The 15,690-nt window shown below is 45.7% G+C and overlaps 1 protein-coding gene across 1 annotated transcript in view; it reads left to right on the forward strand.

The window, feature by feature from the left end:
- The window catches only part of urod (uroporphyrinogen decarboxylase), a 73,481-nt gene that overhangs the window by 8,913 nt on the left and 48,878 nt on the right, over window positions 1–15,690 (forward strand). Inside the window, exons 2-6 of the mRNA XM_038794095.1 lie at window positions 3,016–3,128; window positions 7,006–7,085; window positions 8,207–8,269; window positions 9,017–9,214; window positions 10,041–10,202. Coding sequence (XP_038650023.1) covers window positions 3,016–3,128; window positions 7,006–7,085; window positions 8,207–8,269; window positions 9,017–9,214; window positions 10,041–10,202 — 616 coding nt within the window. The remainder of the gene's footprint in view (window positions 1–3,015; window positions 3,129–7,005; window positions 7,086–8,206; window positions 8,270–9,016; window positions 9,215–10,040; window positions 10,203–15,690) is intronic.

Here is a 15,690-nt window from a genome sequence, read left to right on the forward strand (position 1 = left end):
AACAGAATTACACCCCAATAAATAACTATATCAAAATTCCAAAAGTACCGAAAAAGAGAACACGGCAACAGCAGAAACCAACAATAAAGCATTACAACCGACCCCGCAACCCCCAACCCCTAGTTCGAGTCCAGTTTCTCCGTCCGCACGAAGGCCCAAACCTCCTCCAGGGAATCAAAGTAATAATGCCGGTCCAAATAAGTTACCCACAGGCGCGCAGGCTGCAACATTCCAAACTTTATCTTCCTCTTGTAGAGCACCTCTTTCGTCCGATTAAACCCGGACCGCCGCTTAGCCACCTCCGCACTCAAATCCTGGTAGATCCGTACTACCCCATTCTCCCAATTGCTGCTCTTCACCACCTTGGCCCAGCGCAGCACACACTCCCGATCACTGAACCGGTGGAACCTCACCAGCACCGCACGCGGGGGTTCGTTCTCCTTAGGCCTCCTGGCGAGTACCCTGTGGGCTCCCTCCAGCACCAGGGGCAGATGGAAAGACCCGGCCCCCACCAGCGAGTTCAGAATCGTGGCCACGTAGGTTGTCAGATCCGACCCCTCCAGCCCCTCCGCAAGGCCCAAGATCCTCAGATTTTTCCACCTCATGCGGTGATCAAGCTCCTCGAAGGGGTCTTGCCACTTCTTGTGGAGTGCCTCGTGCCCCTGCACCTTACTCACGAGGACCACGGCCTCCTCCTCTCGTTCAGTGGCCTGCGCCTGCAACGCCTGGATGGCAGCATCCTGGGTCGTCTGAATCTCCGAGAGCTTTTTATTCGTTTCCTGCAGAGAGCTCAGCACCTCAGCCTTGAAATCTGCAAAACAGCGCAGGAGAGCAGCTTGCTGCTCCTGGGCCCACTGCTTCCACTCCTCTGGTGCTCTGCCGGCCGCCATCTTGGAATCCTTCCCCCGTTATTTCTGGGGAGCTGCTGCCGTTTTTTCCCCCTTTCCACTCCGAGTTCGAGTCATGAAATGCGGAGAAAGTTGATCAGCACACCTTCTCCCACCGGGAGACGTCGAAAAAAATTACGTTTTGGGCTCTAAAAAGATCCGAAAAGTCCGTTTGAATCGGGAGCTCCAAAATGCGCGGCTTCCTATGTCATCGCCGCCACCGGAAGTCAATCCAAGAAATTGTTAAAAGAAGAATCAGATTATTTGTTAGTTAATTGATGTACAATTGAAAAATCAGATCTATGTCAATTTTAACCTCGATGTTCCTAACTTTCCTTCTACTCTGGCAGTTTGCCTTCTTAGCTTTTAAAAAAAAAAAATTCTTATTAAAATTTTCAACATTTTACATTTTTACAACAAATAAACACAACCTCAACGCCCTCTCCCCCACTGAACTACCTCCCCACACCTCTTGACAGCAACCAGATCCCCCAAGTGTAGGATAAACAACCCCCATGTTGTGGAACCCCTCATCTGCCCCTCTCAGAGCAAATTTCACCATCTCCAAGTACAGGAACTGCATTAGATACCCCAGCCACTCAGAGGCTCGGGGAGGAGAAGCTGACCTCCACTCCAACAGGACCCGGCTACGAGCGATCAACAAGGCAAAGGCAAAGACATCTGCCCCCACACCCATCAGCAACTCCGGCAGGTCTGACACGCCGAATGTGGCCTCCATGGGACCCAGCTCCAAATCATGTGTCGAACCTCCAAAATTACTTTGGGGGTCCAAACAACGATCCCTAAAATCTCTCCCCACTTCGGGCAGGACCTGAACATATGAACATGATTGGCTGGGCCCCTCCCACACCGCTCGCAGCTATCCTCCATCCCCTCAAACAGCCGGCTCATCCTCGCCTTCGTTAAGTGCGTCCTGCACACCACTTTTAATTGTATCAATTCCAGCCTCGCCCACGAGTTTGAGGCATTAACCCTTCGCAGCACTTTGCACCATAATCCCTCCTCCAATGCCATTCCCAGCTCCTGCTCCAGTTTGAACTTAATCCCTTCCATAGACCTTCTTCTCCATGATCCTACTGTAAATTGCTGAAACGACCCCACCCCCCAGGCCCCGACCGACAGCACCACCTCCAGCAATGAGGAGGACTGCGCCACCGGAAAGTTCGGGAAGATCTTTCATGTGAAGTTCCATACCTGCGTATGAAATGGAGCCCAAACTTCACCCTCAACTCCTCCAAGCTTGCGAACTGCCCCCTCCAAAAACAGATCCTTCATCTCCTTCGCCCCTCTCTCCTCCCATCCCGGAACCTAGTGTCCATTCCCCCTGGCTCAAACCCATGGTTCCCTCTTACTGGCAAACCCTCAAGCCTGCCCTTAACTTAAAGTGTTGTCAGAATTGCATCCAGATCTTTAGTGTGGCTACCATCACGGACTACCCGACGTTTGCCTCCTAGATTGAACATACGAGGCTTATTAATAACTAGAAAGAAAGTTTTACCCTGGAAATTACTGTGCTGCACTTGGAGCAACGTTATTCAGATATGTGCTATCTGATGCTTTAATACTGGCATTACCTGCGTGTGTTTTAAATGAGATAGATCTCTGTTAAAACAGTGGACTGAACAATGTCATCTGAATACGTTTCTATGCTAATTTCTATAATTAAATTGACGGAATGGTGTAATATTTTCTCCAACTGTAGTGAGCAGAACTTTTTTTAAATTTAAAGTATCCAATTATTCTTTTTCCAATTACGGGGCAATTTAGCGTGACCAATCCATCTATTATGCTTTGGGTTGTGGGGACCCACGCAAACTGTGGGTCCAAATTCCACACGGACAATTACCCGGGGTCGGGTTCAAACCCGGGTCCTCAGCGCCGTGAGGCAGCAGTGCTAACCACTGTAAACCATGCCACCCCGTAGTAAGCAGAACGTGATGCCTGTTTTACAATGAAACATCTGAAACTCCAAGAACAGATTGAGAAAGATTTTCCATGAAAACACAAACTTGTTATTAACTCTGATAACATTTCTATCATCTGAGTTATTTTGTCCTTGCTTCAGTTAACGTTTATCTCATGAAGTGATTCTTATTTGATTATTCAGCTCTGAAGATTTTCCTCCACTGAAAAATGACACATTCCTCAGAGCGGCATGGGGAAAGGTGACCGACTATGTCCCTGTCTGGTGTATGAGACAGGCAGGAAGATATCTCCCAGGTAAGGAATAGAAACTGTCATTTGGATCAAGGCTGCTGAGTTCTTCTCAATGTACGTATATAATGATTACGAAAAGGGTCGGGGCCGAGTTCATTTCGTAAAAAAGGATTTTCCTTAAAACGGGTATTGTGTAGTTTACTGACTCACTTAAGCGCTAGTTTCAATGCAGCTCAATATCTCGGCTGCCAGTCCTTGGGAGCCTGCCCTTTTGAATTATGGTGCAAATTCCACAGTGCTGTCAACGACAAACAATGCATCTGCGTCAAAACAAATGGTAAAGCGTACAGCTCGTGCTTGCTATCAGCAGGTTCCAGTTTAGAGTCAAATGACTGGAATTTACCTCCACTGTGTTTGTTTAATGCAGCACGGCAATCTGAAGTAATGAACCTTTGTCAATCTTAAAATACTGAAGGACTTTCAATGCTTTAGAATAAATTAACTGGGGGAACGGGCGGGGAACAAAAGAAGAAGGCAAGAAGCAGAGAGAGGGAATGTTGACTGCCATTACTTCTGAGTGCCTTGTAGCAGCTGGTTATCGAACAATACCAAAATAACAAACTGGCATTTCTGGTAAATTGGCATTAAGTAAATTCGCGATTTACCTGTACAGAATTATGATAACTGTTTTTGGACTTGACCCAGAAACCACAAATGAAATCCTTATCTAGTTCAAGTGGATTTGTTGGGGTTTGTTTTTTGAAGATCCCATAGCCTGATATAAGGCACAATCTGAAAATACCTGTCTTGAAGTCGCCGTGACCTGAGGGAACCTTGCACTGAGGATGGACATATAACAAACGTGGTGATTTTCAATATTCTCTGAACTGAGATAGGCTATTTGAGTGAGAAATTAAATAACAATCATCCTTATTATTGTGACAAGTAGGCTTGTATTAACACTGCAATGAAGTTACTGTGAAAAGCCCCTAGTCGCCACATTCCGGCACCTGTTCAGGTACACTGAGGGAGAATTCAGATCGTCCAAATCACCTAACAGCACGTCTAAAAAGGCTTCAGACAGGCAATGACAGAATTTTGAAGGATGAGCCAACCCTTTGAGTTCAGCTGTTTTTGTCTTTCAGTTAGTAACATGACAGTATCGGTAAGAGTGACCACTGCACAGTTCTTGTGGAGACAAAGTCCCCTCTTCACATTGAGGGTACCCTCCATTGTGTTGTGCGGCACTACTACCAAATGGGATGGACTTAGAACAGATCTAGTAACTCAAGATTGGGTATCCATGAGGCACTATGGGCCATCAGCAACATAATTGTACTCGACAACCTCTCTAACCTTCTGGCTTGGCATGTTCCCCATTTTACCATTACCATCAAGCCAGGGGATAAACCCTGGTTCAATGAAGATTGCAGGAGGGCATGCCAGGAGCAACACCAAGCATACCTAAAAATGAAGATGAAGCAACAAAGAACACAAGTCTATATGTATGCCAAACAGCATAAGCAGCAAGTGATAGACAGAGCTAAGCAATTCCACACCCAATGGATCAGATCTAAGCTCAGCAGTTCTGCCACATCAAACCGTGAATGTTGGTGGACAATTAAACAACTCACTGGAGGACGAGACTCCGCAAATATCCCCATCCTCAACCCATCCTCAATGAGAACAATCTTCAGCCACAAGTGCCAAGTGAATGATCCATCTTGGCCTACTCCAAAGATCCCTGGCATCACAGATGTCAGTCTTCAGCCAATTCGATTCACTCCATCTGATACCAAGAAACTGCTGAAGGTACTGGATACTGCAACAGCTACGGGCCCTGACAATATTCCGTCATAGTATTAAAGACTTGTGATTGGAGCATACCTAGCACAAAGAAAGATGGTTGTGATGATTGGAGGTTAACCATCACAGCTCCAGGACATCATTGCAGGAGTTCCTCAGGGTAGTGTCCTCGGCCCAACTGTCTTCAGCAGCTGCATCAATGAGCCTCCCTTCATCGTAAAGTCAGAAGGGGGGATGTTCACTGACCGCACAAAGTTCATCACCTTTCGTGACTCCTAAGACCATGAGATATAGGAACAGGAATAGGCCATTCGGAGAGTCACCTGAGGTCGGAATTGGACCCTGGTGCTGTGAAGCAGCAGGATTAACCACTGTACCATCATGCCGCCCCATAAATATGAGTGCCCCGCTCATTTAGGTGGGGAGCTGCACCATCCTCATCAGACCTTCTGACTTGAGGCATTCTAGAAAGGTGTAGTGCAGTTGCTCAGGAATCTTCAGTTGAGTGCAGTAGAGTCGAGGGAATAGAGTCACTCCCCCTTTTTTTTTTACAAGATCCCCTGCTGTACAGTAGGTAGGTTTTAAAAGTCCAGCCACTTTGAGAAGCCGGAAGGAGGGGATCAGTCGGCTGGGGTGGGGAGGGGGTTGGCAGCGGCATGGGCTAGATCAACCCCGCAGAGTTGAGGTACCTCACAGATGCAACTACGCAGAAATTGGAAGTTATGGAGCAAAATGTTTTCAGCTGTGAGTAACTTGCCATTTTGTCAGCAGAGTGTAATAAGGGAGTCTTAAATGCAACATCATTTTTCTTTCTTTAAATGTATTTGTGCTATTGCCAGTTAGCATCTGGGTATTTCTCTTGGTTTATTTATTGAGTTTCTGGCCACATTTGCACTCTGCCTGTTCTCTCACCTGTTATTGGTCCCTAACGTGGATCATGACACATGGTTCTTCATGTACCTTGCCAGCTGATTCATGAAACCCGTAACCTGACAACAAATAGTCAACACGCCCTTTGGAACACCCACTTCTGCTGAGGATGCTGTCAATCTCTCCAATTATCTAATCCCTTACAGGTGGCCATTCGGCCCTTTGAGTCTGCTCCGTCATTTGATAAGATCATTGCTGACCTCAATTCCCCTTCTCCGTAGCCTCTTGTCAATCAGAAATATACCCAACTCGGCCTTGAATAAATTCAGTGATTCATCCTCCACTATTTTCTGGGGAAGTGAATGTCACAGATTAACAACCCTCTGAGAGGAAAGATTTTTCCTCTTCTATCTGTGTCTTAAAAGGGAGACTTCTGTGCCCCCGAGTTCCAGGCTCCACCCCCCTCAGGATCTTGTATGTTTCAATAAGACCACTTCTCCTTCTAAAATCCAGTGGGTAAAGTTACAATCGTTCTATTCTCCTCATCCCTTTGAGCTGCCTCCTACTCCGCAGTGCTTTGGTCAACATTCTGGCTGCCTTGCCTCAGCTCCCCAGACCGCAGGCAACCTTGTTTGGTGACTAATAAAGGGCAGCACGGTAGCACATGGGTTAGCACAGTTGCTTCACAGCTCCAGGGTCCCAGGTTCAATTCCCGGCTTGGATCACTGGCTATGCGGAGTCTGCATGTTCTCCCTGTATCTGGGTGGGTTTCCTCCAGGTGCTCCGGTTTCCTCCCACAGTCCAAAGATGAGCAGGTTAGGTGGATTGGCTATGCTAAATTGTCCTTGGTGTCCAAAAAAAAGGTTAGTTGGGGTTATGGGGATAGGGTGGAGGTGTGGGCTTGGGTCGGGTGCTCTTTCCAAGGGCTGGTGCAGACTCGATGGGCTGAATGGCCTCCTGCACTGTAAATTCTATGATTCTATGATAATTGACCACTAGGTGTTACGTAGGAACAGTTAGCTTTGCCCGCTAAAAACATAACTGATCCGCGGAACTATCTGCAATCTGCTAGGTCCTAGTTTTCCGACCCATTTTCCGATCCATTATCCCTTCCCACAGCTCTTCAAATAGCCATAAAAATTGAGATGTGAAATGACCAGCTGTGATAGCCATGACCAGAGAGATATTATGGTTAATTCCTGGTGACCAAAGCCATTCTGTGGATCCTACCTTGGTAGATGAGCTAATTTCTGTCTCCTCACAGAATTCCGAGAGACTCGAGCAACTCAGGATTTCTTCACAACCTGTCGCACTCCGTCAATCTGCTGTGAGTTAACACTGCAGGTGAGTTAGTCAAACATTTAGTGAGGCTTCACCAATTCGAGCTGCTGCATTAAATAAGTGTACAGCTTAAGCTCTAATTACCTGGTAAACAGTTTTGAAAAAACGCAGGCTATTGGATTGAAGGGAGTGGGAAATCTCCAGCTTTCCCCATCTTCGCCTCACGAACCTTTGACATTACTGTAGCAAATAGGGAAAATTAGTTTAAAAAACTGAATTACTTCGAAGTATTTTTGAACTATTTTGCACCATTCTCCTTGCCATCTGGGAGTGTGGACAGGCATTACCCAGAGCTCAGTGGAAGCTATATTGGGCATTAAGTCAAAAGTCAGGGGTTGAGGTCAAACTCCAGTGACTGGAATATAGAATGTAGGCTGATACTTGTGCGGAGTACTGCTGGAGTTGCGTACTTGCAGATGAGATGTTAAACTGAGACTCTGCCTGACCCTTCAGTGGATGATTAAGGATCCCATGGAACTATTTGAAGAGGCCAGTAATGTTCTCCTAATGTCCTAATGATTTGGCAATCAACATTTATAAAACAAAATGATCTAGCCATAATTCTATCCGTGCCTGCATTGGCTTGCTGCGTGGAAATTGGCTGCTGTGTTTCCTGCATTACAATTGTTACTACACTTCAAAAGGAGTACTCTGTTGGCTGGACGGCGCTTTGAGAAGCCCTATGATCATGAGAGGTGCAATTATAAATGCAAGTTCTTATTTTTAAATGTTGCCCCCTCACAGTTCTGGTTATGCGGTATAATTCATATGTGGGGGAGGGGGAAAGAGTAGGAATTTAAATGGCTGTGCTATCTCGCCCATTGTAATATTTTGTTTCAAATTAGTTAGCTCTTTTCTCTCCCTACAGATGCTGCCAGACCTGCTGAGATTTTCCAGCATTTTCTCTTTCCTTTCAGATTCCAGCATCCGCAGTAATTTGCTTTCAACTATTGTAAGCAATCTGACCATATTAATCACAAAAGCAGTCTGGCCATTTGCTCTCTGAAGCTAGGATTTATAATCCTGCTCTTGATGGAAAATCTAATCCTACTCTGTTTGTGTTGTCATCCTTCACTGTGCCATTAAACCATCTATAAGCAGAATCTCTTTCCTATTTCTTTCAGCCCCTCAGACGGTTCCCATTGGATGCAGCTATCATTTTCTCTGATATTCTGGTGATACCTCAGGTACGGCTCCTCTCATAGAGAATGGATGCTTTTGTTCCATGGGATAAACGTATTTGTTGAAAGTGGCTGTGCTTTGTTGAGGTTTTCAGATGATGAGCTTTTTTTTTGTTGCCGTAGTCCCGTTGCAGCAGCACTCTGTGAATGAATAATCTGATCCTACCTCAGTTTAGACTGCCCCTAACTGAAGCATGTCAATTTTCCCACAGGAAATAAGTCTCTGTTGCAATAACAGATCCCATAGACGTGCGCTTGATCCACAAGCCACCTGTTATTCAGTACATTGCCGACCTGAAAGATACCTCATGTATTCAATGAGGTTCTATTTCTGTTCATTGTGTTGCTACTCAAATGTTGCTCGAGTTGACAAAAGGATTAAAGAGCCCTTTACACTGTGCCAGAGGAGCATGGTTAAACAGTGCCACCATTTGCAGAGCTTCAGGTTTATAGAGCAACCATTTCACCTGCTCTGAGCAGCATGAGCTCTGGTAATTAAAGTGAAACATCAGACTTTCAGTGAACGAGATAAAGGCTTGAGCCAACCATGTCAGGTGGATTTTTAGCCCAGGGTGATTGTTTAAATAATAGTTAAGCTAGTGAAGAGAAACGTCTGGAGCTTGACTTCGAATGCTACGGTTTCAAAAAAACTAAACTATCACTGTTTATGATAACAAATATAGGTAAAGCATGACTTTTTATCTGATTTCTTTTTTTCAAACAATGAAACACATGAAAATATTCTTTTTTAAGGCATTGGGGATGGAGGTTACCATGGTTCCTGGAAAAGGTCCAACGTTTCCAGAACCGCTGACGGAGCCTGTGGACCTTGTCAAGTTGAAGGATAATGTGGATGTTACCCAGGAATTGGCGTACGTGTTCCAGGCGATAACGTTGACCCGCCATGAACTGAAGGGCAAAGTCCCTCTTATCGGCTTCTCGGGAGCCCCGGTATGTTGGGGGAAAGATTTTAATGCCAATGGCATTTCAATTAAAACCAAGTCTATATAGTGGGGAGTGCAAGCATTAAATGAAACCATCTAAAAGTAGCTTGGATGTCCCTTATGATGTACAATTGCAGAATTTACAAACTATTGTCTGTAGCCAAGGTGGAATTTGGTTGAACTCGTGCAGCAGCTAGATTTTTAAGTTACAAGTTTCCTTATTGTTTTGTGAAATATTGTCTCCACTCGCTGCATGTCATGTTTTACTGTGGGTCCAGCCAATAACAGATTAACAGGTTTAATACCATTTCGGCTGAAAGTAAAGTTGCTTTTTCTGAGTTGGTGTCCAACTGGCTGCTGATTTAAAGCTCAACTTGACTGGGAAAATACGGCATTCCAGATTGGTAAAATATAGGTTCATGCTATGCTTTCCCATCCTTGCCCATACCACTGGAGTAAGGTTCTTGTTACTTTATGCAGTCCTGTAACCATTTAAAAAAAAAAAAAATGTAGAGTACCCAATTTGTTTCCAATTAAGGGGCAATTTGGCGTGGCCAATCCACCTACCCTGCATACCTTTGGGTTGTGGGGGTGAAACCCACGTAAACGTGGGGAGAATGTGCAAACTCCACACGGACATTGACCCAGAGCCGGGATTGAACCTGGGACCTCGGTGCCATGAGGCATCAGTGCTAACCACTGTGCCACCGTGCTGTCCCTGGTAACCATTTTTAAGTGCGAGGGAACAGCCTGGGGTAATTTATTATTTTTCTTTCCACTCTTTCCTTTCTCTAATGGCAGGTTATGGTTTAATGTTTATTTCCTCATTTTAGTGGACTTTGATGGCGTACATGATCGAAGGAGGTGGCTCGAATACAATGGCTAAAGCAAAACGCTGGCTGTACCAGTATCCGGATGCCAGTCATAAGCTACTGAAAATTCTAACTAATGTGATCGTTGACTATCTGGTGGGGCAAGTGTCGTCAGGTGCTCAGGTAACAAATGCTGCTATAACTTCTTAACAAAATGGCTAAACTTCAGTCAGACCTTTTCTCCTGTAAAGATCCTCGCCTCACACTGGATGAGGGGGACTCTGGAGTTCTTGTACAGAAAGTGATCAAGATTTAGGTAGAGGCTAATGTTCTCCTGCCTCTGGTCTAAAGACAGGAATAACAGGCCTATTTTTAACTTCAGGGCAAGACCAGCAATACTACAAAAGCACCACTGGGTGGCGGCATTCCACTTGTGAAAGTTGTTGGATCTTCCAGCAGTAAAAGCAGCATTGCTGCATAGAACATAGAACAGTACAGCACAGAACAGGCCCTTCGGCCCTCGATGTTGTGCCGAGCAATGATCACCCTACTCAAACCCACGTATCCACCCTATACCCGTAACCCAACAACCCCCCCCCTTAACCTTACTTTTAGGACATGTTGAGAATTTTTTTAAGCACCCCAAGATTATGGTCTGTCAACTTTGAAAACTTGAGGGCAGTATGGTGGCACAGTGGTTAGCACTGCTGCATCACGGCACCGAGGTCCCAGGTTCGATCCCGGCTCTGTGTCACTGTCCGTGTGGAGTTTGCACATTCTCCCCGTGTTTGCGTGGGTTTCACCCCCACAACCCAAAAGATGTGCAGAGTAGGTGGATTGAACCTGCTAAATTGCCCCTTAATTGGGGAAAAAAGTGAATTGGGTACTCTAAATTTATTTTAAAAAAATCTTTGAAAACTGTATTTGAGAATCTCAATGTTGGTTCCTGAGAGGAAAGCTTATAGTAAAGTCCTAACCCGTGCATTGCGATTCTTGTGTTTTACCTTTGATTTTTTTGAACATAGGAATTAGAAGCAAAAAACCCTTGGCTCCGCCATTCAATTAGATCATGGCTGAACTCTTCCTGGTTTTAAATCCACCTCCCCATCTGTTCGGCATATCCCTTTAACCCATTTTAAAAATCAAATATATCTATCTCCATTTAATGACTCTGATTCCAGGGCACTATGGGGCAGTGAGTTCCACGTATTCATCACCCTCTGCAAGAAGTAGCTCCTCCTCGTCACAGTTCTTAATCCGTGACCTCTTGTTCTAGATTGCCCCACAAGGGGGAACTCTTGGTCTACGTTTACTTTATCAATCCCTTTTAGTATTTTATATACCTCAATCAGATCCCCTCTCATCCTTCTAAACTCCAGCGAGTATAAGCACAAACTGTTTAATCTCTCCTCATACGTCAACCCTTTCATCCCTGGAATCAATCTGGTGAACCTCCTCTGAACTGCCTCCAATGCCACCACATCCTTCCTCAAATAAGGAGACTAAAACTGGACACAATACTCCAGATGTGGTCTCAATAATACCCTATACAATTGCAACAACACTTCTCTACTTTTATTCTCCAGTCCTTTTCCAATCAATGGTAACATTCCATTTACCTTTTTAAAAGAACATTTAATTGCATAAGGTACAAAATATGACAATCATGTTTAAAAAAACTGATAACTGACTATTGCAGCAACAATACCTTTGTCCAAATATCTATATTCCTTGAGGCATTGAAGCCCATTAGTGACACACTGGATTTTCATTTATTTTGTTACTTTCTGAATCGAAGTCCTAACAGGAGAAAATGCTGCAGCCATTGGTCCAAAACGTCCGTTCTCCAGATTGCCAGAGACTGGATGTATGACTCGGGAGCGCATTAGAACCCTGTGGAAGTCATGATGTGCTGGCCTACATGAAAATTGTCTGGGAAGTTTCACCTTGCTCCCCGGGACCCTCCACAATTGTCTTCAAGTCTGAAAGAGTTAGAGCCTTCGGACAGTTCCATGGTACTTCGCTGAAGTGCTACCCCGGAAAAGTTACACAGTTAAAACTTGGAATAACACACACATACACGAGATTCTGCATACACGATGTCTTTCAATCATAGAATCCCTACTGTGCAGAAGGTGGCCATTCCGCCTATCTAGCCGACCCTCTGAAAGAGCACTCCACTCAATCCCACTCCCCTGCCCCATGCCAACAACCCCTTAACCTAACCTACACATCTTTGGGCACTTGAGGGGTAATTCAGCCATGCATTCCCACATTTTTCTCTTGTGCTGTTTTAATCCCTTCTACCAGCTTGTGACAATGAGCAGAATTTGATTGATGTACTAATAATGGTCCATCAGAGTTCATTCAACATTTTATGCCAAACCACCTCTCTAGGCAACTGCCTAGTTTGTCTAGTGATTGCACTGGTGCTGGCTCCAGTACCGCGAGACTGTCATTGAAGCCTACTCGTGACAATAAGCGATTTTCATTTCATTTCATTTCATTTCATGTTCCATGCTCTTAATTCTATTGACCCTGGCAGGATGGTGTATGAATATCAGATGACAACAAAATCGAGCTTGAATTGTGCATTGTTTTTGTCTCCTGGTCCACCAACAACTTGACTTTAAAATTCTCAACTTTGTTTTCAAATACCTCCATGGTCTTGTGCTTCCCTATCTTAGTAATCTTCTTCAGCCTCACAACCCTTCGGGATATGAGCACTCCTCTAATTCTGGCAGCTTTTCCGCTTCCCATTATAACCTGTGACCATGCCTTCAGTCACCTTGACCTCGAGCCTAGTGTTATGGGCTAGAGTTTTGAAAACACCAAAGTATATTATGGAGTTCACCTGTCCTATAACTGTTTATTGATTTTGGTTACAATGAGCACAAGAGGCTACCTTTCAGGTGTTATTCAACAGAGTTCTTACACGCTATTAATCAAAAAACAAGCTTTATTCTACGAATTTAGTTAACATTTGTATAAACACCCATAGTGAGAATTTTTATCAACTACAACCATAAATACCCTACACAGCTACAGTAATCTATGTATAACCCTTAATGAATTCCCCCTTAACTGTTCCAATTCAATAACAAAATCCAAGTAAAACCAGAAACCCCTTTTCACAGGTGGCCTAGCACACGGCATTCTTACTGGTATAAGGCTTGTTATTGATACTCTTGTTCCCCTTTCCAAACAGCAGGTTAAAATTCCTTCCAGAAAGCAATTATCTCTTTTCAGTTATCAAGTAGTCTGGAAACAGCTTTTAAAATGAAGATAGAGAGAAACACTTCTTTAAACCTGTGCAGTTCAAAACCAGTCCAAATCTCAAAGTGAAAGTTAAAAAACTCACAGAGCCACAGCCCAGCTCCACCCACACAATGACATCACTGGAGCCATGTGATAAGACAAACACCTTTCTTAAAGGGATACTCGCTTGACACTAGGAATTCCCTCCCTAACCCCCCCCCCCCAACCCCATCTTTCCTTCATTTGAGACCCTCCTTAAACCTACCTCTTTGACAAATCATTTGGTCATCTGACTAATTTCTCATCATGTGACTCAATGTCATACTTTGTTTTATGACGCTCCTGAGAAGCACCCTGGGAGATTGTACTAAGTTAAAGGCACTAAATAAATATGTTGTTGCATTCTATAAGTAACTGGCCTGTCAACACACAACATCTAGCCTTGTGCATGAAGAGTCAACACGTACTGCCTGGTGTGGTACTGGAGCAATGGGGAGTAAAGGTTCAAGGTTCATTCTGTATTCGGTCAGCTGATTTCACAAAGGATAATGTCATAACATTCAAGGCTATGGGCCAAATGCAGGTTCCATATGATTATTTAAAAAAAAAATAATTTTAATTAAAGATTTCACAAAATATCAACAACAAAAATATAAAGTACAAAATGCAAAAAATGTAAAGTAATAAATTAACACCCGCCCAAACACATAGCAACTATATACATCCAGACAAAACCTCCAGATATAGAAACAAAACTGAAATAACCCCCACCCCGGGTTGCTGCTGCCACTGATCGTTATCTACCATTCTGCCAGGAAGTCTAGGAACGGTTGCCACCGCTTGAAAAACCCCTGTACCGACCCCCCTCAAAGCAAATTCCACCCGTTCCAATTTTATAAACCCCGCCATGTCATTGATCCAGGCCTCAACGTTTGGGAACCTCGCATCCCTCCACTGAAGAAGAATCCTCCGCCGGGCTACCAGGGACACAAAGGCCAGAATACTGGCCTCTTTCGTCTCCTGCACTCCTGGCTCCTCTGCAACCTCAAATATTGCGAACCCCCAGCCCGGTTTGACCCTGGACCCTACCACCCTCGACACCGTCCTTGCTACACCCTTCCAAAATTCCTCCAGCGCTGGGCATGCCCAGAACATATGGGTGTGGTTTGCTGGGCTTCCTGAGCACCTAACACACCTGTCCTCACTTCCAAAAAACCGGCTCATCCTTGTCCCGGTCATGTGTGCCCTATGCAACACCTTGAACTGTATGAGGCTGAGCCTCGCACACAAAGAGGAAGAGTTGACACTCCCTTGGGCACCTGCCCAAGTCCCCTGCTCGATCACCTCCCCTAGCTCCTCCTCCCACTTACCTTTCAGCTCCTCCACCGAGGCCGCCTCCTCCTCCTGCATCACCTGGTATATTGCCAAAATCTTCCCCTCTCCAACCCACACCCCGAGAGCACCCTATCCTGTACCGTGCGTGGCGGCAGCAGCGGAAATCCTACCACTTGCCGCTGAACAAACGCCCTTACCTGTAGGTACCGAAAGACGTTTCCCGGGGGAGTCCGTACCTCTAGAACATAGAACAGTACAGCACAGAACAGGCCCTTCGGCCCTCGATGTTGTGCCGAGCAATGTTATCACCCTACTCAAACCCACGTATCCACCCGATACCCGTAACCCAACAAACCCCCCAGACTCCACACAGACAGTGACCCAGCCGGGAATCGAACCTGGGACCCTGGAGCTGTGAAGCATTTATGCTAACCACCACGCTACCGTGCTTTCCTCCAGCTCACCCAGGCTCGTGAACTTCCCATCCACGAATTGGTTCCCCAACCTCCTTATCCCTGCCCTGTGCCATCCCGCAAAGCCTCCATCTATCCTCCCCGGGACAAACCGATGGTTTCCCCGTATCGGGGTCCACACCGAGGCCCCCAACTCTCCCCTGTGCCGCCTCCACTGCCCCCAGATTTTGAGGGTAGCTGCCACCACCGGGCTCGTGGTATACCTCGTTGGAGGGAGCGGCAGCGGCACCGTTGCCAGCGCCTCCAGTCTCGTACCCTCACAAGACGCCTTTTCGAGCCTCTTTCATGCCGCCCCTCCCCCTCCAGCACCCACTTGTGCACTATCGCCACATTAGCGGCCCAGTAGTATCCACAGAGATTGGGCAGCGCCAGCCCCCCCCCCCCCCATCCCGTCCCAAATGCCCATACAAACCCCGTTGTGCTCCTATTGACCCGTCTAAAAAAGGCCTTCGGGATAAAAATGGGGAGGCATTGGAACAGAAACAAAAACCTCGGGAGCATCGTCATCTTCACTTGCTGCACCCTACGCGCCAAAGACAGCGGTAGCGCATCCCACCTCTTGAACTCCTCCTCCATCTGCTCCACCAGCCTCATGAAATTAAGTC

This window comes from Scyliorhinus canicula, chromosome 4 (genome assembly GCF_902713615.1).
Source record: "Scyliorhinus canicula chromosome 4, sScyCan1.1, whole genome shotgun sequence".
Taxonomy (NCBI): Eukaryota; Metazoa; Chordata; class Chondrichthyes; order Carcharhiniformes; family Scyliorhinidae; genus Scyliorhinus; species Scyliorhinus canicula.